General features: G+C 38.2%; 1 protein-coding gene across 1 annotated transcript in view; it reads left to right on the top strand.

Annotated features, from left to right (window-relative positions):
- Positions 1-3,861: 3,861 nt before the first annotated feature.
- The window catches only part of LOC121374473 (glycine receptor subunit alpha-2-like), a 29,443-nt gene continuing 5,906 nt past the window's right edge, over positions 3,862-27,398 (top strand). Inside the window, exons 1-7 of the mRNA XM_041501571.1 lie at positions 3,862-3,866; positions 4,619-4,707; positions 7,011-7,078; positions 18,511-18,737; positions 19,041-19,123; positions 19,845-19,956; positions 24,292-24,742. Coding sequence (XP_041357505.1) covers positions 3,862-3,866; positions 4,619-4,707; positions 7,011-7,078; positions 18,511-18,737; positions 19,041-19,123; positions 19,845-19,956; positions 24,292-24,742 — 1,035 coding nt within the window. The remainder of the gene's footprint in view (positions 3,867-4,618; positions 4,708-7,010; positions 7,079-18,510; positions 18,738-19,040; positions 19,124-19,844; positions 19,957-24,291; positions 24,743-27,398) is intronic.

Genomic DNA, 27,398 nt, shown 5'->3' with positions numbered 1-27,398 from the left:
AATTCCACATGATGTCCACGGAAGATTCTATCCAACTATTCAATCAATTCTTTATTCTCGTAAGCTACAGCTCATCACCCTTCATGAACACATTTGACCCATTTTGCAGTACCCACCACAGACATAATGTACCCATCCTCTATATTGCGGTATTTACCACGGACATATTCAAACCACTCTGTGGTGACCACCATGATCACATTTTACTCATCTCACTGATCCCATTATGAACATGTACCCTTCCTTCGATAATAATAATATAAAATGTATAAATGTACGAGTGTTGCGGTACACATCGTGATCAGGAACCAACTTCTAGTCTAGTTATCGTGTGGTACGTATCATGAACAACATTTAGTCATCTTGTGGTACTTGTGGTACGTATCATGAACAACGTCTAGTCATCTTGTGGTGTATCATGGACAACATCTTGTCATCTTGTGGTACGTATCATGGACAACATCTAGTCATCTTGTGGTACGTATCATGGACAACATCTAGTTATCTCGAGACGTGCTACTATCATGAACATAATGTACCAATCGTACGATACGCATCATGAACACAACCCACCCATCTTGCTGTAACATGAACACAATGTACCAACCTTGCGGTATGTGTCATGAACATAACTTACCAAGTTTGCGGTACGCACCATAAACATAATCTATTAACTTTACGGTACGTGTCAGGAACATAATGTACCAATTGTGCGGTACCATTAATGGATATCTTATACCAAACATACGGGTATGCATCCAAAGTACATTTTATTCCTATTAGTGAACCCATAACGATCACATTCTACCCAGCTCTTCGTACCCCCTTAAACACACTCAACACATCTAATGATAGTCTGTCATATTGCGGTACCCACCATAAACCACAATTACCCAAATCGCTACAACATTTATGTCCGTTAATATCTAAATATGTAATGAAACTATATTAATAATGTCAAAGACGCAATCGCATCACACGCATCAGCTTATTTAATGACGTATTTAACCACGGTTCCACAACTTCTATTAAGTCTGTGAGAACGTGCTTTTCAACACGTACGCCATGCGGTGACTGCGGGTTTGTGTTGCTATGGCTTTAATATTGAGTCTAGACTCTAAAACGTTTTTAAAAACCTTTAGACTAGACTAAGGTCTCTAATTGTGACGTCACACGCATACAATATGTATGGTGTTGCCATGACAGTGGAGTCTCAGACTTTAATGTCTTGAGTCTAGACTATAATTGTTTTATATGTAACAGGCTAGGCCTGATTCAGCTTTAGCGAAATAAGCAGTACGTACCTCGTGGTTGTCTACTTTGTCTACGATCGTAATCCCCATACTAATCAAGCCGATTCGGTTAGCTGACTACCCAATATGATGAAACCTATTTTATATTTAGGCGTCATTTGGTGTAATTTCCTTCTGTTAATTATGGGTTTCTTATTCGGTTGCCGAGGTAATGGAATTGTAGTGCATTTGGTAATACATTTTTTGCAGCACCATAACAATGGCTATCAATGCAACTCTGGTGTAGAGAGCTTACTGACTGACTTGGAGAGCTACTGACTACTATGCATTAGATACATATAGTAGCTGTTTCCTCTGAAACTGTCATTAAAATTACCTTTGAACCCAGTACAATCAACATGTATGTGTTATTGGCCTTTGAAACTGATCATATATTTCTAATGCTTCCACTAGAGAAAGGACAGGAATACTTGATTAATGACTCTTGAGCACATTTTAAACTACGGCTATTTGTTGTATAATATTATGGTTATTTCGACATTTTGGTCAAGAGAAATCTGAACGACAAAACCGTTTTTCGAGTGTCGAGAAGACATTTGGGCAAAATCACGATTGCTTCCATGAGTCAGCATCCAGGTATCTATTGGAGAACTGCTACTCTCCAGGAGCCAAACATGCTATTCTACCGGTAAAACAGCAAAGGATCTTTTGTATGAAATTTTCCCCAAGTGCAGGACAGTACATAGTACATCCTTTGATGTACCAGTCGTGTGGTACTGGTTAGGACAAGAACACCCCGAGACGATAGAGAGCGATCGATACTGCGATCCATTTGTAGCAGCCCAAATATGTCCCAATTGCTGCTACACCCATTGTACTTCAAGTGAGCATTACCACTGAGCTACCTTTTCCGCTGGAGAGATTGGGGGGGGGGGGGGGGGGGGGGGGGGGGGGGGGGGGGGGGGAAGGAGGCATGTTAATAGTGTAAAAGTATGTAAATATAAAAGTGTGCCCTCCCCCCCCCCCCCCCGTTTTGGCATCTTCCTACGCCACTGTCGATCCTACAGCTTATTGCATCTTAGAAAAAGTTGTTATATATATATACATATATATATATATCTAAGACCGATCTACACCCGCATCAATATCAAGTAATCACTTTCTCAAATGATTCCAAGGGTAAATATCAAAATGAAAACAAAGCGAACGTATCTAAAGTCAGCTGTTGTCCTAATATCAAGTAATTACTTTCTCAAATGATTCCAAGGGTAAATATCAAAATGAAAAAGTGAACGTATCTAAAGTCAGCTGTTGTCCTAATATCAAGTAATGACTTTCTCAAATGATTCCAAGGTAAATAAAAAATGAAAACAAAGTGAACGTATCTAAAGTCAGCTGTTGTCCTAATATCAAGTAATGACTTTCTCAAATGATTCCAAGGGTAAATATCAAAATGAAAACAAAGTGAACGTATCTAAAGTCAGCTGTTGTCCTAATATCAAGTAATGACTTTCTCAAATGATTTCAAGGTAAATATCAAAATGAAAACAAAGTGAACGTATCTAAAGTCAGCTGTTGTCCTAATATCAAGTAATCACTTTCTCAAATGATTCCAAGGGTAAATATCAAAATGAAAACAAACTAAGGTAACTAAGGTCAGTTGTTTTCCCAGGAAATTACACAACGTGAACACTGACCTTAACCTGGCCGTGACGCAGGGCACCCAGCCAGGACACCTCTCGCTACACTAATTATTAAGGATGCTTTTGTCCACTGGGTAACGATTCATCAATACTTGGAACTTTGCCACGGGACCAATGTGCATGGCATTTAACACAAGATTAATTGGGCTGCTTTTGTTGAAGAATATAGAATCAGTCTCCTTTGAGCGTTGTAAGATGGCAGCGGAGGAGGGGATGAGGGTGGGAGGGGTGGGTGGCACGTGGCCATGACCCCAATCAATTTTTTTTTTAAACTATTAAATTTTATAAAATCATATATATATATATACATTCATACATAGTGTGGGTTGCCCCTCCCCCCATAAAATCTTGGTTACGCCAATGTAAGATCGATCGGACTCTGTAGATCCGTCAGTTTTCTTTCGTCCAAAACAGTGCCTTACGACTGGTTTATCAAAATATGTATCCATGGTATGTGCTGTTTTATCTGAAAAAGGATATATAATATTTAAAAAACAAAGTGTCCATTGCAGAATTCGAACCAACTACACCTATTCGCATGGCATTTGACAGCCCGCGACGTTAACCACTCCGCCAACAAGGTATACCACAATGAAACATGGAAACTCAATTAACGGTTGTTACGTGCAGGCAGACACTCGGTTAGAAACTAATGTAACAGATAAATGATTTCTTTTTTTTATATACTATTTGGCGACACGATGTAATTTATTATCTTATTATCTGAAGCAAATATCAAGATACCCATACTATTGATGTCAAATAGCTATAGTTTTAATACCATGTGCTGAGGTGTCATTTCCATTCAAGAAGAAACCGTTATTTTGAACATAATTAGAAAATGTATTTACAATCAATGCTGCCAATTGTTGTGCTTTACAGTATTTTGAGTTTTTAAATTTACAATGCTGTAAGTTAATGAAAAATATATTTTACAATGATCTAATCTATTGTTTGAAATGTTTATAATAAATACGTTTTAACTGTTTGTGTTGTTTATTATTTTATTTTGTGGTTTTATGATGACCATGGTACTACTGGCTCTTGTATCAAAGGCGTTTGGTGTGTGCTAACTTGTCTGGTATGGTGCTTATAAAAATCACTTGCTACTAATGGAAAAATATAGCGGGTTTCCTCTCTAAGACTATATGCTAAAACTACCAAAAGTTTGACATCCAATAGCCGATGATTAAAGAGACATTCTTGAGTTTGCTGCAATTTTTAAGATGTTATCGACTAACAGACACTTTTTCACGATTGTAATTACATATGAAATATATTTTTTCTGCATAAAATATTAGTGTCTGTATGTTAAACGTGTTTATGATCGTTCTAATATTTGTACTAGGTTAAATTTGATTTTATTTCCTAAAATAAATGTTTTTCGTACGTACGAAATTATTTGAAGACCAAATCCAGTTTGGGCTTCTTACAAATATTAAGACGACCAGTAACACATTGAATATACAGACACTGATATTCTAAACAAGAAAATATATATAATACGTAAGTTTAATAGTAGAAGTGTGTTATTAGTCGGAAACATCTTACAATGCAGCAAACTCAGGAATGTCCCTTTAATAAATCAATGTACATTAGTGGTGTCGTTGAACAAACCAAAGTTCTTCTTCTTCTTCATTTTCATGTTAGTTTAACTTTCAGATTAACGCTCCTCAGCTACCTAGTGAACACCACGACGACGAAGGAGAAACCTGGCTACGATTCCCGAGTGCCGCCAGAATACGAAAAAGGTAATTCATTATAGGTAGACAACTCTCTGAACCTATCTATACACATCGGGTTCAAACACGCTATCCTGGACACACGTCAGTTATTTGGACTGTTTGTCTATGACAGAAAATGGGAGTCAGTGTAGTTTTCTTCTACATCCTCATTGATCCGTTAGGACTCACAATATACCAGAGAGCCTGTATTGGGATTCAAACCAAGTACCTGCCAGCCTGCTAGCCGACAGAAAAACCAATACGCCACCGACATTGACATTTACTTGATAGCTTTCCTCTGCACTTTATAAGGATCTGAACAGATTGGCTAAACCGAACGACTGGTAATGGTACCGATGGACCAGTTATTCCTTACGGAACTGCTAATGAAACTTCAGGAAAGGAAAGTTTGTTTAACAACATACTTGAATGAACCTTCATTAGGTGTCTACCACATCTTCCAACAAGAGGCTAACTCCTGCGAGATCAAACTCTTCTGTGCTGTAAGTGCACTGTCGATGACTGGCCCAGGCTGTCACGATGTCTATTGTAATACAACCAAAATTAATGAAAGAGATTTTTTTTCTTCTCCATTAACCACTTAATAGCGTCTCAAAATAACATGTTAACAATTACTCTGGACACACTGTGTTGCCTTTCGTTACAGAAGAGAGATTAATCGCTCGTAGTAATGCTCAGACGCTGTAAACATGTCGCAGGGTTCATTTGCGGGCTCATCTTTACTACAAACGATAAAAATATAAATAAAAGTGCTGCCCCTTTGCTAGATGCAGTACGGTAACCTTTAAAACAGAAGAAGTTAACAATGTCGTTCGTTCACCGATAGCTACACGGATAGGACATTAAGTCGCAACACGGATAGGACATTAAGTTGCCAATCCCAATTGTTAGGCAGTGTAAAGCTATGTCAGCTGTGTTATGTAGGATAATAAGAAAGCTTTCTTAAACAGGCTTATCTGGTGATGCGTGTGGCAAATAGATGAACCACAGCATTGCTTCCCTTCCAGAGACTAATAACACTATGTCACAATTTGAAATATTCTCCTATTTAGCCCGAAACTCCCACTGTACACGCACCTGTGCCCAGAAGTGATATTTTCTCTGACCCTGCCTTGCTTCAGTTCCCGACTTTTCAGCATGACATGACAAACGGAAGTTGACGTTAATTGCTGACTTGTGACATCGGATTAGAGGATTCTGATAGAGGTTGCAAATCTCACTTCTTGCAGTAACTCCTTTTCTTGGCTTAGTGACATAAATAAGTACATTTAATGGCGATAACCACTACTGCCTGTCATGGTGAACAATATCTATTTTATTACCCTTTTACCTGGTATTCAATTACACGGCTTGTTTCCATAGACCAAGATCCTTTTAATCTCCATAATATTTCTATGTGATGATAACTGTGTCGGCATTATTGATTGGCTCAGTACTGAAAGGTCTGTCAGTAATCATATCTGGATTTGATATCACAGAATCGTATGGAATCGTTTTCAGTAATTTATCGCAAATTAATAGAAACCTAGAGAATTGAGTTAATATTGCTAATTTTACCGTGATCTGGTCTGAAACTGAGGCTAGGGCTGGAAACGATTAATCTACGACCCGACACATTAATACGAAGTATCAGGTTACTTTTTGTGATTACTAGTATTCCATTGACCAAGATCCTTTTAATCTCCATAATATTTCTATATGATGATATCTGTGTCGGCATTATTGACTAGCTCAGTACTGAAAGGTCTGTCAATAATCACATCTGGATTTGATATCATCTAATCGTATGGAATCGTTTTCAGTAATGTATCGCAAATGAATAGAAACCTAGACAATTGAGTTAATATTGCTAATTTTAATACGAAGTATCAGGTTTAAAAACGTTTTTGTGATTATTCTATTTTGTATGCAAAATGAACTTGTCTCCCCACTATTCGTGAAAATATATATTAATCAACTTACGGATTCTGGAAGTGTAGACGCTTACCTGAAGAGTGATGGACCATAGGATCGATCACACTCGACAGACTTAGAGATTTTTTCCCGTTCCAACCAGTGCCACATGATTGAAAACAAAACACCCCAAAACAACAATATCAATAACAATAACACAACAAAACAACAACAACAGCAACAACAACAACAAACATCCCCAACCACCACAAAACACAGGATTATTATTCCATGAAAGTATAACTATCATCGTTTCTCAAAGATGACGGCCATACACCGTATATACAATGTTGAACAAAGGAAAATCCGTATTTTAATATCAATGTGAAAAACATCTACATTTCATTATCTTTCAGATGTTCCGACTAACGTGACGTTAAAAATATTCCTGCTGAGTTTTGATTCCGTCAGTGAGACGACCATGGTGAGTAGAAACGTATCCGCAAAAAGGGGCTGGACGTAGCCCTGTGGTAAAGCGCTCGTCTGATGTGCAATCAATCTTCTTTTTTTTGTTCCAGCCAGTGCTCCACACCTGGGATCTGTTTTACAAAACATTTATGAATAGGGGAATTTAAGACGGCAGACCCACCAGATAAAAAAATAAATAACTACCATGTCTACAGCCCATCGTCCCTTTCTCCCATGTGGTTAATTCTGGACAACCATAATGCTACGCTCAGACCGGACAGAGCTGAATGAGTTAATCAAATCAAGTTTGGTATTTCGAATTTTGCAATCAAATTTGTGTGAATATGTCACTATATGTGTACGTTTATGGTGATTTAATACTCTGTTTAAATATCACTTTTTTCTGGACATGTTTTTTTAACTTGTCGATAAAAATGAATGACGGAGACGTGTATTTTTTCTCTACCGAATTCGCTCTTGTAAAGACATCGTAATTGCATTTCGAAAACTTAGTAACTATAATCATACCAGTCTGTTTCCGGAATATGACGTTACGCTAATTAATGTGGAAAAATCAATATGGTGACCTCGACCGATTGCCTTGTCTAGGCATTTGATGTTGAATACTTTACTCAGAAGATTTATGAACAGCAAATAAAAATTGCATTTATAGTACGGCAACCTCGCAATAAGCATGCACAAGTGTTAAGTGAATGAGCAATTGGCAAAAAGCAATGTCAGACTGAAAATAAAAAAATAAATCTCAGGCAGCTAAAACGACGTAAAGTACTAATACTGTTATTAATGGCATTGACTTCAGAAGTAGACGTATAAAAGTTTATGCAAGAGACATACAAAAAATCCTTAATAACTATGTAGCAGAGAGAGAGAGAGAGAGAGAGAGAGAGAGAGAGAGAGAGAGAGAGAGAGAGAGAGAGAGAGAGAGAGAGAGAGATACATACATTCGGTGCCACAGGTTCGATTCCCAGCAACGGCATGGGACAATTTGTGAGGCCAGAAAGGATTTAATATCTATGTATGTAACAGACAACCTCGACATACATACAATATATAGATATTCGTACATCAATACATACATACATACATATATTTATTATCCACATGGTTCAAGATATTCAGGGAAATATAACCAGTATGACCCATGTGAATGAATGAATGAATGAATGAATGTTTAAAGGATTCGAAAACATTTCTGTTGCAAAATATATGACTTCTCGTCGGCTTGAGATGATCACGTTCCACCAAAATGTGGCGCACAATTAGCGTACACTGACAGTGTTAACACTGAGGAGCAGGGTCCTTCTTTAAAATAAATGAGTTTGTCAAATATGTATGGCCGATGCGGGCACGGCACAAGACTACTTCATCCTTCCTGCACCGCCTGTAAGATGACTGCCACTCTCCCAGATTGGCTTGACAGAATGAAGCTTGTTCGCAACCGCACCGTCCCAGTCATCTTGCCAAGTCGAAAAAATATATTGGTTAATATGAAATTTAAAATCACTGTAGGGGACACCAACATGGACACGGGGCAAGTTCAAAGCAGACTTGGCAGCACCATCTGACTTTTCTTTACCCTTAATGCCAACATGGCTGGGTACCCAACAAAATATAACATCTTTATTGGCAATTAATAAAAAGACACACTTTCGTATCACCATTCCAACTAACGGGTGCTCCAATTTCATGTACTGTAGAGCTTGGAGACACGAAAGTGAGTGCAAAAATAATATATTTGGATGCACATGAATCCTTAATCTGTTCCAGGGCTTTAATGATTGCCCAGGTTTCAGCAGTAAAGATTGATGCTGAATCGGGCAATCTCATGGAAATTATTGCGTCTGATGGGAAAACTGTAGCACAGGCCACATAATTCCCATCCGGTGATCCGTCTGTGTAAACAGGAATGTAATCACAGTACCTTTCTTGGATTTCCATGAAATGTTGTTTATAAATAACTGCATCTGTGCGATCCTTTTTTAGATGCACAAGATCAAATACAATTTTTGGTGGTTTGATACACCAAGGTGGCAAAATAAAATATGATGGCGTTTCCAAAATGTCTGTTAAATCAATGTTAGAAACTAATCAAAACTGCTTAATGCGAAGACCAAATGTTCGAATCGCAATCAGTTTCGCATCAAATAACTTCATATATATGCTATCAAACAGCGCACTGTGTGCAGGATGTTTTGGCATTGATTTAATCTTTGTAGAGAACTGCAGAGAAAGCTTTGCACGTCTAGCACCCAAACTAGGTTCGTGTGCATCGATGTACAAGCTCTCCACAGGAGATGTTTTGAAAGCACCAAGACAAAGCCTAAGTCCCTGGTTGTGTATAGGATCTAGCATTTGCAAGTACGACTTGCGTGCTGACCTATACACAATGCACCCATAATCAAGTTTAGACCGAACTAAAGATCTGTAAAGTCGGAGCATAACCTTTCGATCTGCTCCCCATTCAGTCTTGCCAATAACTTTTAAGATATTGAGGGCCTTCAAGCCCTTCTTTTTCACATACTGTAAATGAGGAACAAAGGATAGCCTCCTGTCAAAAATAACCCCCAGAAATTTGGTCTCCTCCACAACTGGAACCGGAGTTTTGTCCAAAAACAGCTGAGGATCTAAATGGTGACCTCTTTTCTGGCAGATATGCATACATACAGGGTTTTTTTTACACTCTCTCTCTCTCTCTCTCTCTCTCTCTCTCTCTCTCTCTCTCTCTCTATATATATATATATATATATATATATATATATATATATCTACACACACACACACACACACAGAGAGAGAGAGAGAGAGAGAGAGAGAGAGAGAGAGAGAGAGAGAGAGAGAGAGAGAGAGAGAGAGAGAGAGAGAGAGAGGGAGGAGAAAAACACACGCACACGCGCACATACACATATAGACAAACACAAAAAACAACAAAAGAAAGCACAAGGAAGAGACATGAAATAACCGTTTGATGAGAATTGCGCTGTTTTGATCTACGTCAGCAGAATCATATTATAGATAACAAGCTGGTAATATTAGGGTTACAACTGCCGACGATACTGTGATACTATTTCTCAATATAGGAGTAAACAAAAACTGTATTAAACAGCCACTTGTCTTAAGAGACCTCTTCCTGTTAATCATTAACATATTTTATTAGTTGGAACCATCTTACAATGCAGCAAACTCAGGAATGTCCCTTTAAGAAAATCATACAGTAATGATAAAAGTAATCAATTTTGTCAAAAGGTCAACTTAAAAAACCCCACACAACTACAAATCAATTTGGGTATGACACCATACCCATTTTAACCTCTGGCAGAAACCTTGACTAATGATTGTCCTGGAGAGGCAGCCCATAGTGGAATTGGTACTGGTGTTCGAACCCACCATCTGTCTGCACTGTGCAATCGAACCCTACAAAGCAATACACTAATGGGTTAGTTGTGTCGAATTTGTGGTTAAGCGCGGTCAAGTTCCAGTATAGTCGTGTAAGGTCGTGCAAGGCACCAGTCAATAAGCCGATGACTTAGTTACGTCGGATATGCGGGAAAGCGCGATCAACTTCATTAACTACTCCCAGATGACAAATGTTTTTCACTTCAAACCAATACTTTGAACATTTTTAATGGACTCTTCAGACATGTTCAACCGTTCCCAATTGTCATTTGACTTACTGTTCAAGGACGATGTGTGTAGTGGCGTACGTGATTGCCATACCTCTATGCCCACGGTGTGTTAGTGGTGAGAAAGAAATAATTGATCTGACATAACTGATTGGCAAACAGCGGTCTAGGAATAAGACATCTCGGCATAACGAAATGCATTCAGGCTTACCAACTGTATTGAAGAGGGAATTGGTCCGATTACCTAACAATTGTTTCCGCGAAAGAAATGTTACTGAATAAGCAATCAGAAAAATAGACAGAATGAATGAATGAATGTTTAACGACATGCCAGTACATCGGCTATTGGGTGTCAAACTATGGTAAAAACTAAATAATAAAATTTAAAAATAATATATATATATATATATATATATATATATATATATATATATATAGAGAGAGAGAGAGAGAGAGAGAGAGAGAGAGAGAGAGAGAGAGAGAGAGAGAGAGAGAGTGAGTCACACAAACACAGAGACAAACATATAGACAGAGAGATATGCAAGGACAGACCGACAGCAACAGACAGACAGATAGGTAGGTAGATAGGTAGCCTAATGATGGATGGATGGACAGACGGGCCGAAAAACTAACAGATAAATAAAACCTCATCCAAAATAAATTCTCATGGTACTGGGCTATAGGTTAGGTTTAAATATTAAGTTTAAAATATATAGGCACATTTTCATTCTTCTTTCTGTGGTAGGTACTAAGAAAACACTGTCTATAACTTTCTTTTCCAACATTCATTTGAGTCATGACGGCCACTTTCACTAACAGTGGATACAATTATCATTTGTCACTCGCTTTAGCTCGCGACAAATATAAATAATTTCATGAGGGACAAAGTGGATACGGGATAGTAGCGAGTTTAATATCCAGTTTGTTGCCCAGTAATCGTGTTTTAAACAATGTTCTCTGAAATTATTGAAATAAATGGAAATTGATATTCAGATCCGATTATTGTTTCTGACATCATACACGGCTGCGGTGGGACATCACTGTCTGGTGGCATATATCACTTTGACACGGGCCTAGATATTTTGCACTGTATCAGTAATAATTAATAAAAACAATTTTAATATTTTACCCGTTGATTCCATATACTGATGAAATTGCTTTAAAATTGCTCCTTGATTTTGTTACAACGGTTCGTCCCGGACCCAGCCACTAACGATATTAGAAATTACACCCGATTCAGATGTGCCTGAACATAGAAGTAGTGATATAGGCATACAAATAGCGTGACTAAGACTAGGACCTGTTACATCGGGGGTAGGGGTGGGTGTGTGGGGTGGGGGTGGGGTCCGGGTTAGAGACATAACCCATGCTAGTGATAACGAGCTCGCCTGATGCGCCGTGATATGTGCTATCCTGTCTGGGATGGTGCATATTAACGATCCCTTGCTACTAATGGAAACAAATGTTGCTGGTTTCCTCTCTAAGACAATATGTCAGAATTACCAAAATGTTGACACCCAGTAGTCGATGATTAATAAATCAATGTGCTCTGGTGGTGCCGTTAAACAAAATGCACCTTTTTTATATTGAGATAAAATATTGCTATGAAGGAGGCAGACCAGTTTTAATAGTTTATGTTAAAACAGCTTAAATTCAAAACACTCAAGCATAGCCAGATTTAAAATTGTTTTTTGTTGTCCCCGTAGCTGCTTTGGGTGTGTTTGTTTTGTCTTTTACAAGAGCACATTCTCTCTATTTAAGTATTAATATCTTCTAGATTAGCACGTACTGAACGACTAGTTGCAAATAAACGAGCTCGCCGCAGTGCACAATCATGTAAAACAAATTGTTTCAGCCAATGTTCAGTCATTTTCAATATTTTCTTGAACAGTTATTGCTAAAAAGCTATATAACTGTTACATTTGTAGCCAGTCTGTATAGACAAACATAAGCAGCTGGACAATTTTGCTGCTGACAGTATGGACCCCTATTCTGTCCCAAACAGCTTATATGAGGTACAGCTTGCACTTATATCTTAGAACTACATCGATTTCTCCTAAACGCATATGCGAGTGATGAACAACAGTTCGATAAATAATTCACAACTACCCACCCACGATACTTCGTTTTGGCTTTCTTTCAGTTATGACTTAAAGGGACACGCCCTAGTTATGGCTAGTTGTTAACCATTACGGCGTTGTTGTTCGCTATTAAACCCATTTTTTTCACAAATAAAATTGCACTTTACTTACATTTTATTATTTAGAATACACATTTCCATTCACCTGAAGTGCTTTTTGATAATCCTGGTAATCCTGATGTTTGTAAAACCACGAAATGCATTTTTTTGTATTTCTTAAAAAGCCGCGTGCACTCGAGAAAAAACCGTTAAGCAAACGAGGTCCAATCTATTTTTAGAGGGAATATTCCTGTGTAAACGCCACAGACGTTGGTATACCACGTGACCGTTATCATATTGGTTCGGTTTGTTTTCTCGTGCACGGTTCGCGCAATCAACATCCGATTTGTTGTCGTTTGCTTGTTGTTCATTTGTGAGATTTTTCTTCACAGTTCGTGAACATTTTCAGTAACAATAAAGTTTAGACAAGTAAGTGTCTCAATACAAAACGTTACAAACCCTTAAAACCAAGTCTTACGATATCTGGAGAGGGGATACAACCAGGACAGAACAGTTGGAACATGTCCGGGAGAGGTGAAAGGAACGCACCCCAAGTCTGTGCGCACTCTGTGAAATTTATCGTGACGTAGGCATTGTTCTACCGGTGACATCAGATTACTAACTTTCAAAATTATTTCAAGCAATTAGGACATGGGGATTACCATGGTATTTATCGATATAAAACCTGCTTTTTCACTCCATTCCATAAAAACGTGATCTAACTGTGTTACAGGTTTGTAGATTAACCAAATTATAATTTATTTTTGCTGGATGGAACTAGGGCGTGTGGCTTTAAAACATTGTTCTATAGAATAACCCGTTTTGTTTCCAAATGTTTTAAAATCAGGACAAGCGCAGTAAGGATTGTCTCACACATGTACTATATTGATTGGTATTGCTGGTCTTTTATGTTTTATTGTCTGCACTGTTCGCAATGTTGAACAGAATGGCAAACAAGCGTAACAGATGAATAAATGGAATACGTGTAATAGAAGAATGTTGTTTTCTGAAAGCTTGCATCCTGATAATTCGCTAATCTAGTAATGCATTGATTTAAAGGTGAATTATCGTAACTGTAAATGCAATGGTGCGGGTTTTTTTTTTTTTTTTACATATATTTGTGATAAATAACTGCAAATTGATTGATTCCAGACATATCTCTGTATAAATAACTGGAAAACATCGAAATTATAATGAACTGCTACATAACATAAACAATTGCTTCCCTGCGGATCTTGGATAAAAATAGAAAATAAAACAAAGCCGTCTATGCCAAATATTCACGAAACCAGCAACCATAGCTTCACTGTTATGGGTTGATAACATGTACGCAATAAAAAACCCAATACATATCTAATAGCGCAAAGATACCGCTAATTGGGTGTTATCGTATTTAGCCATCTACGTAAATCAATTATTATTATTGTATTTTCCTCAAGTGACTTCTGTTGGTGAACAAATGATATCGAACCTAGAAGTCACATTATTTGCAGAGTAATTGCAAGTTCATGCACACTGTGGACCAAATTCCTATTTTGGCGTGGCGCTGGCGTGAATTGCGGAAAACTGATCCACAAAACAAAACAAAAAATCGACACAACAGCATTGCTTCCATTTGCGTATTTTTGTAACAGAGCCAGCATCGCGTCAAAAACCATACACGAGGAAAACGGTCCTATCTCTGTAATGTCTCGCTCTAGCTAGTGTACCACGACGGGTGTATTAAAGGTCGTGGTATGTGTTATCCGGTCTGTGGGGAGGCATCTATAAAAGATCCCTTGCTACTAATTGAAAAACAAAATGTAGCGGGTTTCCTTTCTAAAACTATATATGTCAAAATTGCCAAATGTTTTACATCCAATAGTCTATGATTAATAAATCAATGTGCTCTAGTGGTGGTGTTAAACAAAACAAGCCTTAGATACCTCTGTAATGAACCATTTTATAGAATAGTCCTATTCATTGATTTCACCGAGTCAGCTCTTCGCTGATGTCCTTGAAATCAAGATGATGATGTTGACGATGGTTGTATCAATAAGTACACAAGGAATGCACTAAACAACAGCATAACTGGGTGGTTATGATGATGGCGATTATGATTGCGGTGATTATTTGATAATGTTGTTGTTGTTGTTGATGATGATGATGATGACGATGATTGTACCAATAAGTACACAGATGATGCACCTAACAACAACAACATAGTTGGGTGGTCATGATAATGATTGTGGTTATTTTACAATGATGTTATTGTTGTTCTTGTTCTTGTTGATGTTGATGATGATGGTGATGGTGGTAGTTGTGCCAATATGCACATAAGGAATGCATCAAACGACAATGCATGAATGAATGTTTAACGACAACCCAGCACGAACAATGCATTGGCTATTGGGTGACAAACAACAAAAGCATACCTGTGTGATTATGGTGGTTATTTGATAATAATGATGTTGTTGATGATGACGATGATGATGATGATGATGATAATCATGATGGTAGTTGTGCCAATATGTACATAGTGAATGCACCAAACAACAAAGCATAGCTAGTTGATTATGATGCTGGTGACTATAATTGTGGTGGCTATTGTTATTGATAAATATGTTAATGATTATGATGATGGCGGTAGTGGTTGTTGTGTCAATATGTACACAGGGAAAGCACCAACGTAATGTGTGTGGTGGTTATGTGATGGTGATCCCAGATGGTTGTGTTGTTTCTGTTGTGTGATTACATGCCGGAGGTTATAGTCTTGATAGTAGTGCTAGTAAGATGAAAGTGATGATGATGATTGCATTCTGAATTTTATTATCTTGGTGGTAGTGATTGTAAGATGAAAGTGATGATGGTGATGATGATGATTGCATGCCGGAGCTTGTAGTCTTGATGGTAGTGATAGTAAGATGAAAGTGATGATGATGATTGCATGCCGGAGGTTATAGTCTTGATGGTAGTGATTGTAAGATGAAAGTAGTGGTGGTGATGGTGATGATGATGATGATGATGAAGGAAGGAAGGAAATGTTTTATTTAACGACTCAACACATTTTATTTACGGTTATATGGCGTCGGACATATGGTTAAGGACCACACAGGTATTGAGAGAAGAAACCCACTGTCGCCACTTCATGGGCTAATCTTTTCGATTAGCAGCAAGGGATCTATTATATGCACCATCCCACAGACAGGATAGTACATACCACGGTCTTTGTTATACCAGTTGTGGAGCACTGGTTGGAAAGAGAAATAGCCCAATGGGTCCACCAACGGGGATCGATCCCAGACCGACCGCGCATCAAGCGAACGCTTTACCACTGGGCTGATGATGATTGCATGCTGGAGGATATTGTTTTGATAGTAGTGATTGTAAGATGGAAGTGGTGATGGTGATGACGACGACGATGATGATAATTGCATGCTGGAGATTATTGTTTTGATGGCAGTGATTGCAAGGTGAAAGAGGTGATGGTGGTGATGTTGATGATTGCATGCCGAAGGTTATTGTCTTGATGGTAAGATGGAAGTGATGGTGATGGTGGTGATGATGATGATGACGACGACGACGATAATGATGGTGATTGCATGCCGGTTATAGTCTTGATGGCAGTGATTGTAAGATGAAAGTGGTGATGGTGATGGCGTTGAAGGCGGTGGTGGCTGTCTCCTGAGCACGCAACAAAGCTGCTTCTCATGGTTCTGAGATCAGACCATTAATTTGGTTACACATCAATAATTAGCTCCGCGATGAATATCTTTTTTCACCATTGCCGTGGGGAGATGCCATAACTCATTTTAGTGTTCAGTACTTCCATTAGATATTAGTTTTAATTATTGACGTGTCGTATCTTATAAATTTTACACATTAACGCAATGTAAATTGACAATCAGAACGGAGCTAGCTCTTTTGTGCAGAATAATTAATTAAAGTGAGGCTGTATGCTGTGTTATAAATTACAAAAAGGTCTTCAATGAGTTAGATTTGATTTGCACGGCTCGCTGGAAGGTGTTTGACAGCTATGTTTACAGCCCTGCCTATTAGAACAGAACTTACGAATGCTACGATATTTAGCTTTTATGTCTATAAATGTCTATAATCTCTTTCATTTTTTTTTTAACAATTCAAACATCAAGAGATTCCATACATAGTTCATTTACAAATATGGAAATATTGTTAATCTTTTTTTTTTTTACTGCACTGTGACAATATCATGTAAAGAAGAAGCATTGTTGAACATGCACGTTTTAGCCTTGTTATTGTACAGTCCAGAGGCCTAATTCCCAAACTTCTCTCCAAAACATCGCACCCCAGGGCTCTTACCCCAGGGCTGTGCTAGCAGGGTGTCATTTATAGATTAAAATAGTATTTGTGTCGAGCTGAGAAACCCTACATTATAGTGCTACGATTTATTTTTTATTGCCACTCCCGTAGTTATTTAGTTTGTTGAGTTTGGACCTCTAAAGTGTTCAGAGTGGCGCTGTTTACGCCTTTTTACAAACAAACTTTATCAACATTAAATTCAAATGACATGTTTATATGCTCAGAGATGTTACAGATGAAATGGCGACTGTATTTGACAAATTATTCTGAAGTACAGTAATTAATAAGTAAACCATTTAATATGTAGGGTAATTTAGCGTTATTGTAAGGTACCTTAATATGAAATTAAATCACGGCCTACGAAATATGTTTGTCGGTATTTTCGGTATTTATATCTATGTATGGTTAAGGAGTAAAGAGAAGTGGGCAAGGTTTGTATCTGGCATAAAATAACTGGGTGAGGGAGGGGATAATAAAACAATATCTGAGCTCTTACCCAGCTAAAGGACAAATTAAAAAAAAAAATCATACCCCCACCCCTCCGGATAGGTACGTCCTTTCAAGCATAAGATCCCCGTGATATTATGCCTGGATATTCTGTAAGGTACATCTCACGATGATGTTATTGCAGAAGTATTCTGTTGTAGTCTGTCTCACGATGGTGTTATTTCAGAATTATTCTGTTGTAGTCCGTATCACGATGGTGTTATTTCAGAAATATTCAGTTGTGTGTCTCACGATGATATTTCAGTTTTACTCTGTAAATATCTAACCGTGGTGCAGGGGTGTAACATTCTCTTTGAGAATGGCCAATACAGCACAAAATTAAGTTTTGAGTAAAATTCAGTATCCGTAAAATTCTGTGATATTTGTGTTTTTGCACAGTTCTTTACACTGTGTTTGTTTAGGTCTTGAATTTTTATATTGATGTTGATCATCGCTTTATTTATTTGCATTACCATGGTTTGACACCCAATAGCCGATGTATTTTTCGTGCTGAGGTGTCGTTAAACATTCATTCATTCATTCTGTAAATATCTATTACACGTTGGCATTGTTTGAGTGTTATTTCGTTGAAGTCTATCTCACGATGATATATATTTTTTCACGAGTATTCTGCTATAGTCTATATCATGATCATATTGTTTCAGGATTATTCTGCTGTAGTCTATCTGACGATGATATTTCATGTTTACTCTGTAGATGTCTATTTTACGATGCTGTTGTTTCAGGATTATTATGCTGTAGTCTATCTGACGATGATATTTCATGTGTACTCTGTAGATGTCTATCTTGACGCTGTTGTTTCAGGATTACTCCATGGAGGTCTATCTGACGATGTACTGGTTGGACGAGAGACTTGTGTTCCAGAACCTGTCCACGTCCAGATGGCTCGAAGTCGACACCAAAATGATGGATAAAATTTGGGTTCCCGATGTCTACTTCCGGAATGAAAAAGAGGCTTCCTTCCACGAGGTCACAGTTCCTAATAAATACATGCACCTCTATCCAAACGGAACGGTTATCTATAGCATGCGGTAAGTGGCGTACACGGTAACAATTCTTTTGTTACCGTATTGGCGGTTTGGCGCTAATTTCATAGGTTCTGTGAAACTGAAACTTCACAGGTTAATAACACACCCACACCAACACACGGACACACACACACATACATACATACATATATATATATATATATATATATATATATATATATATATATATATATATTATATACATACATACATACTTGCATATATACACACATACATATATATATATATATATATATATATATATAAATAATGTTTTATTGTACACTATTTTGCTTCGTGTTGCAGGTTGTCTCTGACCCTTAGCTGTCGAATGGATTTAGCCAAGTATCCGTTAGACAGTCAGAAGTGCCCTATGTTTATACAAAGCTGTAAGTATATTGTTTGCAAATTCAGACTTCATTTCTTAAGGCTACACACACACACACACATACACACACGCACACACACATATGTGTGTGTATGTGTGTGTGTGTGTGTGTGTGTAGACTGGATGCAGCGGGTGCGTGCGGTCCGACTGTTGCGTGTACGGCTTGCGTTTTGGGCATATAAACTACTAGTATATACGCTTATTTCATTGCATCCGACCGCATGCGTTTTGCAGACGTACGCATCTAGATGATCTAATTAAACCTAATGTATTTCAATTTTGTTTTAGCCGGACCGCCCACACACGTCGCATCCAGTCTATATGAGCTTTACAGGATAGACGCTTATTACCCATACGTGTTTTATTTAAAAACATGACTGAATCTAATTACACAGTATAATAATTAGTTTGTACTTGGCACTAGTTGTCTATGTCAATCCTTTTCATATCATTTCATATTATTCTGACTCAGTATATGCATATTAATGCCAAAATGTGAACCAATTTATTTTTAATAGTGGACGGGTGTATCATTTGAAATGAAGCAATGTTTTGGTTTCATGCTAATTCAAAAAAGAAATGTTTTATTTAACGACGCATCATTCTAATTGAGAAACCTTCGTGGTATATGGACACGTTAATAAAGTTCTCTAATTCAGACAGCAAGAGCTGATAGATCTCTGCCGAGGTGCCATTAAACAAACATCCCAATGTTGTTTCAGATACCTACACGACAGAGAATGTTTTGTTCAACTGGTATTCGTTCAATCCCATCCAGTTCGACATGGACATGGAACTGGGCCAGGAGTTACCTCAATTCATCATTGGCAGCAAGCCGGAAGCACAACCATGCCAAGTCCAATTGGATTCTCAAAGTTCGTTTATTTAATAATTCCCTTGATAATTCGTTGGTACAATGAACTGTTAGGCGGACTAACCTTATATGTTCGAGTTTTTAAAAGGCTTTCATCTGCTTGCAGAATCGAATCACCTCAGTGGATCCATTCAACTGGGGGGAGGGGTTTGCGTAGCCCAGCGGTAAAGCGCTCGCTTGATGCGCGATCGGTGTGGGATCGACCCCCATCGGTGGGCTCATTGGGCTATTTCTCGTTCCAGCCAGTGCACCATGACTGGTATATCAAAGGCCGTGGTATGTGCTATCCTGTCTGTGGGATGTTGCATATAAAAGATCTCTTGTTCCTAATGGAAAAAATGGAGCGGGTTTCCTCTCTAACACTATATGTCGAAATTACCAAATGTTTTATATTCAGTAGCCGATGATTAATAAATCAATGTGCTCTAGTGGCGTCGCTAAACAATACAAACTTCTTCTTTTTCATTCAACTGATTGCTTTTCTTCTCGTTCCAACTAGTGCACTACACCTGGTCATGGTATGTCCTTTCCTGTATGTGGGAAAGTGCATATAAAAGACCCCTTGCTGCTAATAGAAAAAACGCCAAATTAGGTCATGAAAACTTCGCAAATATTTTACTGTTTTGGACTTAATCCAAAGGGACATTCAAAATTCCATAGCCCCACAAGTGCCTCCCACCCAACTCAAGTGGACTCCTGTGTCCATGGCAGGCGTGCGCTACAACAGCTTGCTCTGAATGTACACGTTAAGACCTATGACCTGACCTAACCTAATGGAAAAATGTAGCGGGTGTCCAATGATGGCATCCAATAGCCGATGATTAGTTAATCAATGTGCTCTAGTGGTGTCATTAAACAAAAACAAACTTTAACTTTCATCTGCTTTGACAATCATGTCTATTTGTAGCGGGGTGGGGTGCGGTTGGCAGTGGGGGCCTGTAACCCCCCATCTGAAGACCATACAATTTATATTTTTGTAATACTATAATATTATATAAAAACATTAGTCACCTTTAAAACAGCTGAAGCTTGCATCTAACATATTGAGATTGTGTTCTTCAATCGTTTTTTAATCCCAGTTAATGCTACCAGTCCTGCCATTGGTGATAAATATGACAGTCTTTATTGTCATAAAATGTGTTCTTACACACCTCTTGGTGAGAACACCATTCTTTATTTTTGATAACATATACATGTTAACACATATACGTGTGTTAACATTTTCAAGACATACGACTAGTTACTCCTAGGTGATGACCAGATCACCAATACCATACCATCCAATGAAAATAAAAACCAACAGAGCGGTCGAATCGATCACTCCGTGACGTACAAGTTAACCTGAGATTGACTTGTCTGTAACGCACAAGTTCGTAAATACGTTTTCGTTGGAAAAGGCATTATTTTTTTTTTTAAACTGTTTTTGTTTTCAGGATATGTAAGAAATAGAATACAGCATTCGTGTCCGTTAGATACCATTTATCTTACAACTCGTTTAAAAATGTATCCGTGTAAAAACAATTCATTGTAAAATAAATGGTATCTAACGGTCACTCATGTAGTATTATCTATGTCTCATCTGACTAGTAAATTCCTGTAAATTAATTTGAACTAGAAAGAAAGAAAGAAAGAAATGTTTTATTTAACGACGCACTCAACACATTTTATTTACGGTTATATGGCGTCAGACATATGGTTAAGGACCACACAAATTTTGAGAGGAAACCCGCTGTCACCACTACATGGGCTACTCTTTCCGATTAGCAGCAAGGGATCTTTTATTTGCGCTTCCCACAGGCAGGATAGCACAAACCATGGCCTTTGTTGAACCAGTTATGGGTCATTGGTCGGTGCAAGTAGTTTACACCTACCCATTGAGCCTTGCGGAGCACTCACTCAGGGTTTGGAGTCGGTATCTGGATTAAAAATCCCATGCCTCGACTGGGATCGGAACCCAGTACCTACCAGCCTGTATACCGATGACCTAACCACGACGCCACCGAGGCTGGTAATTTGAACTAGTGTCAACGTACCAAATACTACTGTGCGGGGTCCTACTAAAATATGTTGACAGTTTTAGTGGTGAACTAGGGTAGTCAAGGAAGCTTTCTGATATGTCTGAAACTATCGGCTTAACTGACATGTTTTCTGATTTACATTAAGGATTGTAGTATTTTTTGTCAATGGTGTGTGTTAATTGAAACTGCATGTAGCAGCTTTTGCCACATATGTTACAATTGCCGTCTATGTAATTTGTTTTGGATATAAGAGATATATCAACAAAGTCGTGATCGTATTCACTAAGATCTTGAAGGAAAAAGAAAGACAATTTTATTGAACTCAACACATTTTATTTACGGTTATATGGCGTCAGACATATGGTTACGGATCACACAGATATTGAGAGAGGAAACCCACTGTCGCCACTTCATGGGCTACTCTTTCCGATTAGCAACAAGGGATCTTTTATATGCACCATCCCACAGGCAGGGTAGTACATACCACGGCCTCTGATATACCAGTCGTGTTGCACTGGCTATAACGAGAAATAGCCCAATGGCCCACCGACGGGGATCGATCCTACACCGACCGCGCATCGAGTGAACGCTGTGGCACTGGGCTAGGTCCCACCCCAAGATCTTGGAAGAGGAGATTCGGCTTCCACGATTAAACATATGAACAAATATTTCCTAATTAATGTACTGGTATTGAAGGAAGGAACGAAATGTTTTATTTAATGACGCACTCAACACATTTTATTTACGGTTATATGACGTCAGACATATGGTTAAGGTCTACACAGATTAAAACATAATATGAACAAATGTTTCCTAATTAATGTACTGGTATTGAGGGAAGGAACGAAATGTTTTATTTAACGACGCACTCAACACATTTTATTTACGGTTATATGGCGTCAGACATATGGTTAAGGTCTACACAGATATAGAGAGAGGAACCCGCTGTCGCCACTTCATAGGCTACTCTTTTCGACTAGCAGCAAGGGATCTTTTATATGCACCATCCCACAGACAGAATAGTACATACCACGGCCTTTGTTACACCAGTTGTGAAGCACTGGCTGGAACGAGAAATAGCCCAATGGGGCCACCGACGGGGATCGATCCTAAACCAACCGCGCATCAAGCGAGCTCTTTACCACTGGGCTACGTCCCGCCCCGTACTAGTATTGATGACATTCGTGTCACGCATAAGATGAAAAGTTACTTCCCTTTATATATCAGCAATATTATCTTCATGTTGATAATAATTACTGGGAATATTGTTGATAAAATGGAGAAAATTATGGGTCTTTTTTTTATCCCCATGAAATTTGTGTGGAATACGATAAAGAAACTGCAGCACTGATGTCTCAATCTATGGCATTTGAAGATAATTAAAATAAAGGGTAAAAAGATTTGAATAAATCGTGAAGTAAACGTGTAGGTATTTTTCTGGACACACATTTTAATTTCTTTTCGTACAATAAATATTTTATGCTGTTGTTTACATAGATCAATAAATTAATTGAATAATTACTTGAAATGAAAATATTCTTATATGTTAAAACATAAGCTGAGTGTATATGTTAAAACAAAGTATATTTTTTTATTTAAATTAAAATGCAACGTATAATATCCTGTAATATATAGGACTTTTTAAAATCAACATTTCCCCAGAGAAATGTGGCAATATCGGGTATGGGACCATGTATGGGTAAGCTAGTATTCAATTAGTTGTTCATTGTTTCAAAGAGGCTCAGTTTCTTTAAAATAATGTTTATTGCCATGGTTGTGTTTGTTGGCATCCAGGGTCCCGTTTTACGAAGCGATCTGAGCTTCCGAAATTGATTCAAGGCACTAGAAACTCCACACACAGGTGTCAGAATTGTGATGGCTCTCACTTCCAATGTCCCTGGGGATTACTGATACGATGAATCCACATAGAAGCTTAGTATATTGTTATTTTACAAGTGGTCTCAAGATACAGTTTAGAAGCTTAGGACACTGCCATTCCACCAATGGATTTACGATACTGTGATTAAAGTCAGGACGTCTGTCTTTTAATATACTGTTTCCCCATCACCAATTTGCTAAAAAAAAAAATGTCAACCCGCCTGTGGGCTATCAGTTAGTGTTGGGTTAGGATGTATAGGTCCCCCTTCTCTTGCATTTAGGATATCCGAGTTCACCCGATGGGCTTAAAATAGTGCCAAAATGCCTACGACGGAAACTGATGTATGTCTGTCTAGCGTCTTAGAATTCCATCTCTTTGTGCAGGGGCCGTAATGTCAGCCAAAACTCTTGTTGTTTAAATAAATTGAATCTGTATACAATTAAAATATTATGTATAATTATTGTTTCATCTTTTGCAGTTCATTTTGCGTGTATCAAGGCGTATTTTTACTTGATGCGAGACATCCGGTACTACATCATTCAGGTTTATGTTCCGAGCGTCCTAATAGTGACTCTGTCCTGGGTTTCGTTCTGGCTCGACCTCGATGCTATCCCAGCTCGTGTTTCCCTGGGTGTACTCACCGTGCTCACGCTCAACACTCACGGCTCCAACGTTCAGAGTTCTCTGCCGAAGGTCTCTTACATCAAAGCTATCGACGTGTGGACGGTCACGTGTCTTCTTTTTGTGTTTGCCGCACTTCTCGAGTTTGCTTACGTCAACGTTTTGGCGAGAAGGGGGCAGAAAGTGGGAAAGCAGATGCTGAAATTCAACTGCTTATGCGCGAAAGTGGTAAGATGGTGTCACCGATTGCTGTTACAATATTGCATATTAAAATATTAATGTGGGTGTTACCATACTTAATATATAAAGATAGATCGTTCAGCCTTTCGGGGTTATTTGGTCATAGGCGTTGGAAGCAGAGACGACCGGGGAGCATTTTCCACCTTCGAACACTAAAAAGTAACCATCCTACCCAGTTGAAAGGCGAATCAATAGCTTTTCCCCTTCCGCTCCGTTGCTAGCATCTTCTGAACGCGATATAGGTGCATTTATGCGGAGTTTTAAGAAAATAGTTTGAGGGCTACATTCCCCAGTCAGTTTTATAATAATCTAAACAAAGATTTGAAATCAAGAGAATTGTTGTTGGGTTCGGGAATTTGAACAGACTGTTAGGGCAGTTTACAAGTTCGCCAAGTATACAAGAGTTATCTCTCTTGGTTGGAAGAATTTACTTAGTATTTTATTTTAGAAAATATTTTAATCTGCTTGCCTCGGTGACATAGTATTTAACCCATCGACTCTTAAAGCTTATAGGTTGTGCGTTCCTATGTCAAAACCTGGTCCATAACCAGTCTGAGGTTTAACAACTCAGTGCTAAGGTCTGTCTGTCTATCTGTCTGTCTGTCTCCCTCTATCTCTCTCTCTCTCTGACCAAATATTAACAGGGTAGCTGAATTGTACGCCAAGACAGCGTGCTTTTAACTTACCTGGATAATACCTAATAAATAAATTGTGAAATTTAATATATGTAAGTGAATGGCGTTGCTAAGACTAGGTTTTTCTAAATCAATCTGAACCTTTATTGTAGATATGTTTTATCAGCATACAAGACCATATATAACGAGCAGATGTATAAAAATGTCAAACTTCCATTTTGGTTTAGAAATGTCCTTTTTGTCTAGCTACAAAAGACCCGATATTACTGAGAATATAGTCTTTTTTTGTTGTTACTGTCACACTATTTATGCTATGCTATGTACAGCCATCAGATCCGTACTTAGGCTATAACTAGAGGATGTAGAAGTAAAAAAAGCACCGCATACTATCATAGCCACCACCTGTAAGACATGTGCCAACACTTGTCATAAAAATAATGTTTTTATGTGCCCTGTAAATTCATGTACCAGATACTATAGTGTCTGGAACGTGTGTGGTTAGCAATTAGCAAACATAATGTGCTGAATCTGGATAGTGAAGTACGCTTCTTAAACCGAGCTGCTTTTTTTGTTTACCCTACTGCCCCCTTTCCTTTCTCTCCTTTAAATTCCATCTCATATCTTCCCGATCTGGCAACTCCCCCTATCTTTCAACTTCTTTCGCTGTCCACCTCCACCTCCCAGTCCTTGTCTCTCCAACCGCGACAGGTGCTTGTCTCTTGAGCTGCTATTTTATTCGATTATCGATCATGGACAGAACTCGGTCGACATCAGACGTTAAGTCCACAACAGGCGTGCTTGAAGAGTTTTCTGATGGAAACATGCCACAAATTATATTCACAACACAACCTTTCGATTAATGTTAATGATCTATATGTATCTATGTGTTGATTGAAAGATTGTATGTAGTAACGTTAGCCACACTTTGATACCATTGTGGTCTATGGGATTGGGTTAAATGGCATGCACTACATGTCTGTATAGACCGGCCTCGGTGGCGTCGTGGCAGGCCATCGGTCTACAGGCTGGTAGGTACTGGGTTCGGATCCCAGTCGAGGCATGGGATTTTTAATCCAGATACCGACTGCAAACCCTGAGTGAGTGCTCCGCAAGGCTCAATGGGTAGGTGTAAACCACTTGCACCGACCAGTGATCCATAACTGGTTCAACAAAGGCCATGGTTTGTGCTATCCTGCCTGTGGGAAGCGCAAATAAAAGATCCCTTGCTGCCTGTCGTAAAGAAGAGTAGCCTATGTGGCGACATCGGGTTTCCTCTAAAAAACAGTGTCAGAATGACCATATGTTTGACGTCCAATAGCCGATGATAAGATTAAAAATCAATGTGCTCTAGTGGCGTCGTTAAATAAAACAAACTTTACTTTACATGTCTGTATAAAAATTGTCTATACTGATGACAGAAATAATAGATGACATGAAAATGTTGTAACTTAGTTATGCTTGAAACGTCTTGAGGTTGTTTTCTCGTGCATGCTTCGCGCAATCAAGATTTGTTGTCGTCTGCTTGTTCATTTGTAAGTATTATACTACATTTGTGTTAGTTACTATTTATAATACAACTCATTGTAATAAAACGAATCCAACTCGCCTTCGTTCGTTAGATATTTTTTTTTAAACAATTCGTTTAAGATAAATAGTTTGTATCCCAACCGTCGCGAATGTAGTATTCTCTAAATAAGAATAAGTCTATTAAAAATAATTTTACAAACTACATATATTTACTGATATGAATATACTGCCTGCCTGTGTTGATATCAAATGTTGTCAGCGAGCATGGAAAACAAAAACAAAAAATGACTACTCTTGGTAAGTTAAAAGTTTCAATTTCAACAATATAATTAATCAAACTGTTCGTCTATTGTACACATTTCAGACCTTAAAAGCTGATAATGTTGAACAGCGGAAGTAATTCTTGTTCATTCGATGAGGTAACACTTTTCCCATTATATTGGGTTAATTCTAGGTTTGAATAGCTTATTTGTTGCATAAAT

This window comes from Gigantopelta aegis, chromosome 6, assembly GCF_016097555.1.
Source record: "Gigantopelta aegis isolate Gae_Host chromosome 6, Gae_host_genome, whole genome shotgun sequence".
NCBI lineage: Eukaryota > Metazoa > Mollusca > Gastropoda > Neomphalida > Peltospiridae > Gigantopelta > Gigantopelta aegis.
This window is presented reverse-complemented; position numbering and strand designations above follow the sequence as displayed.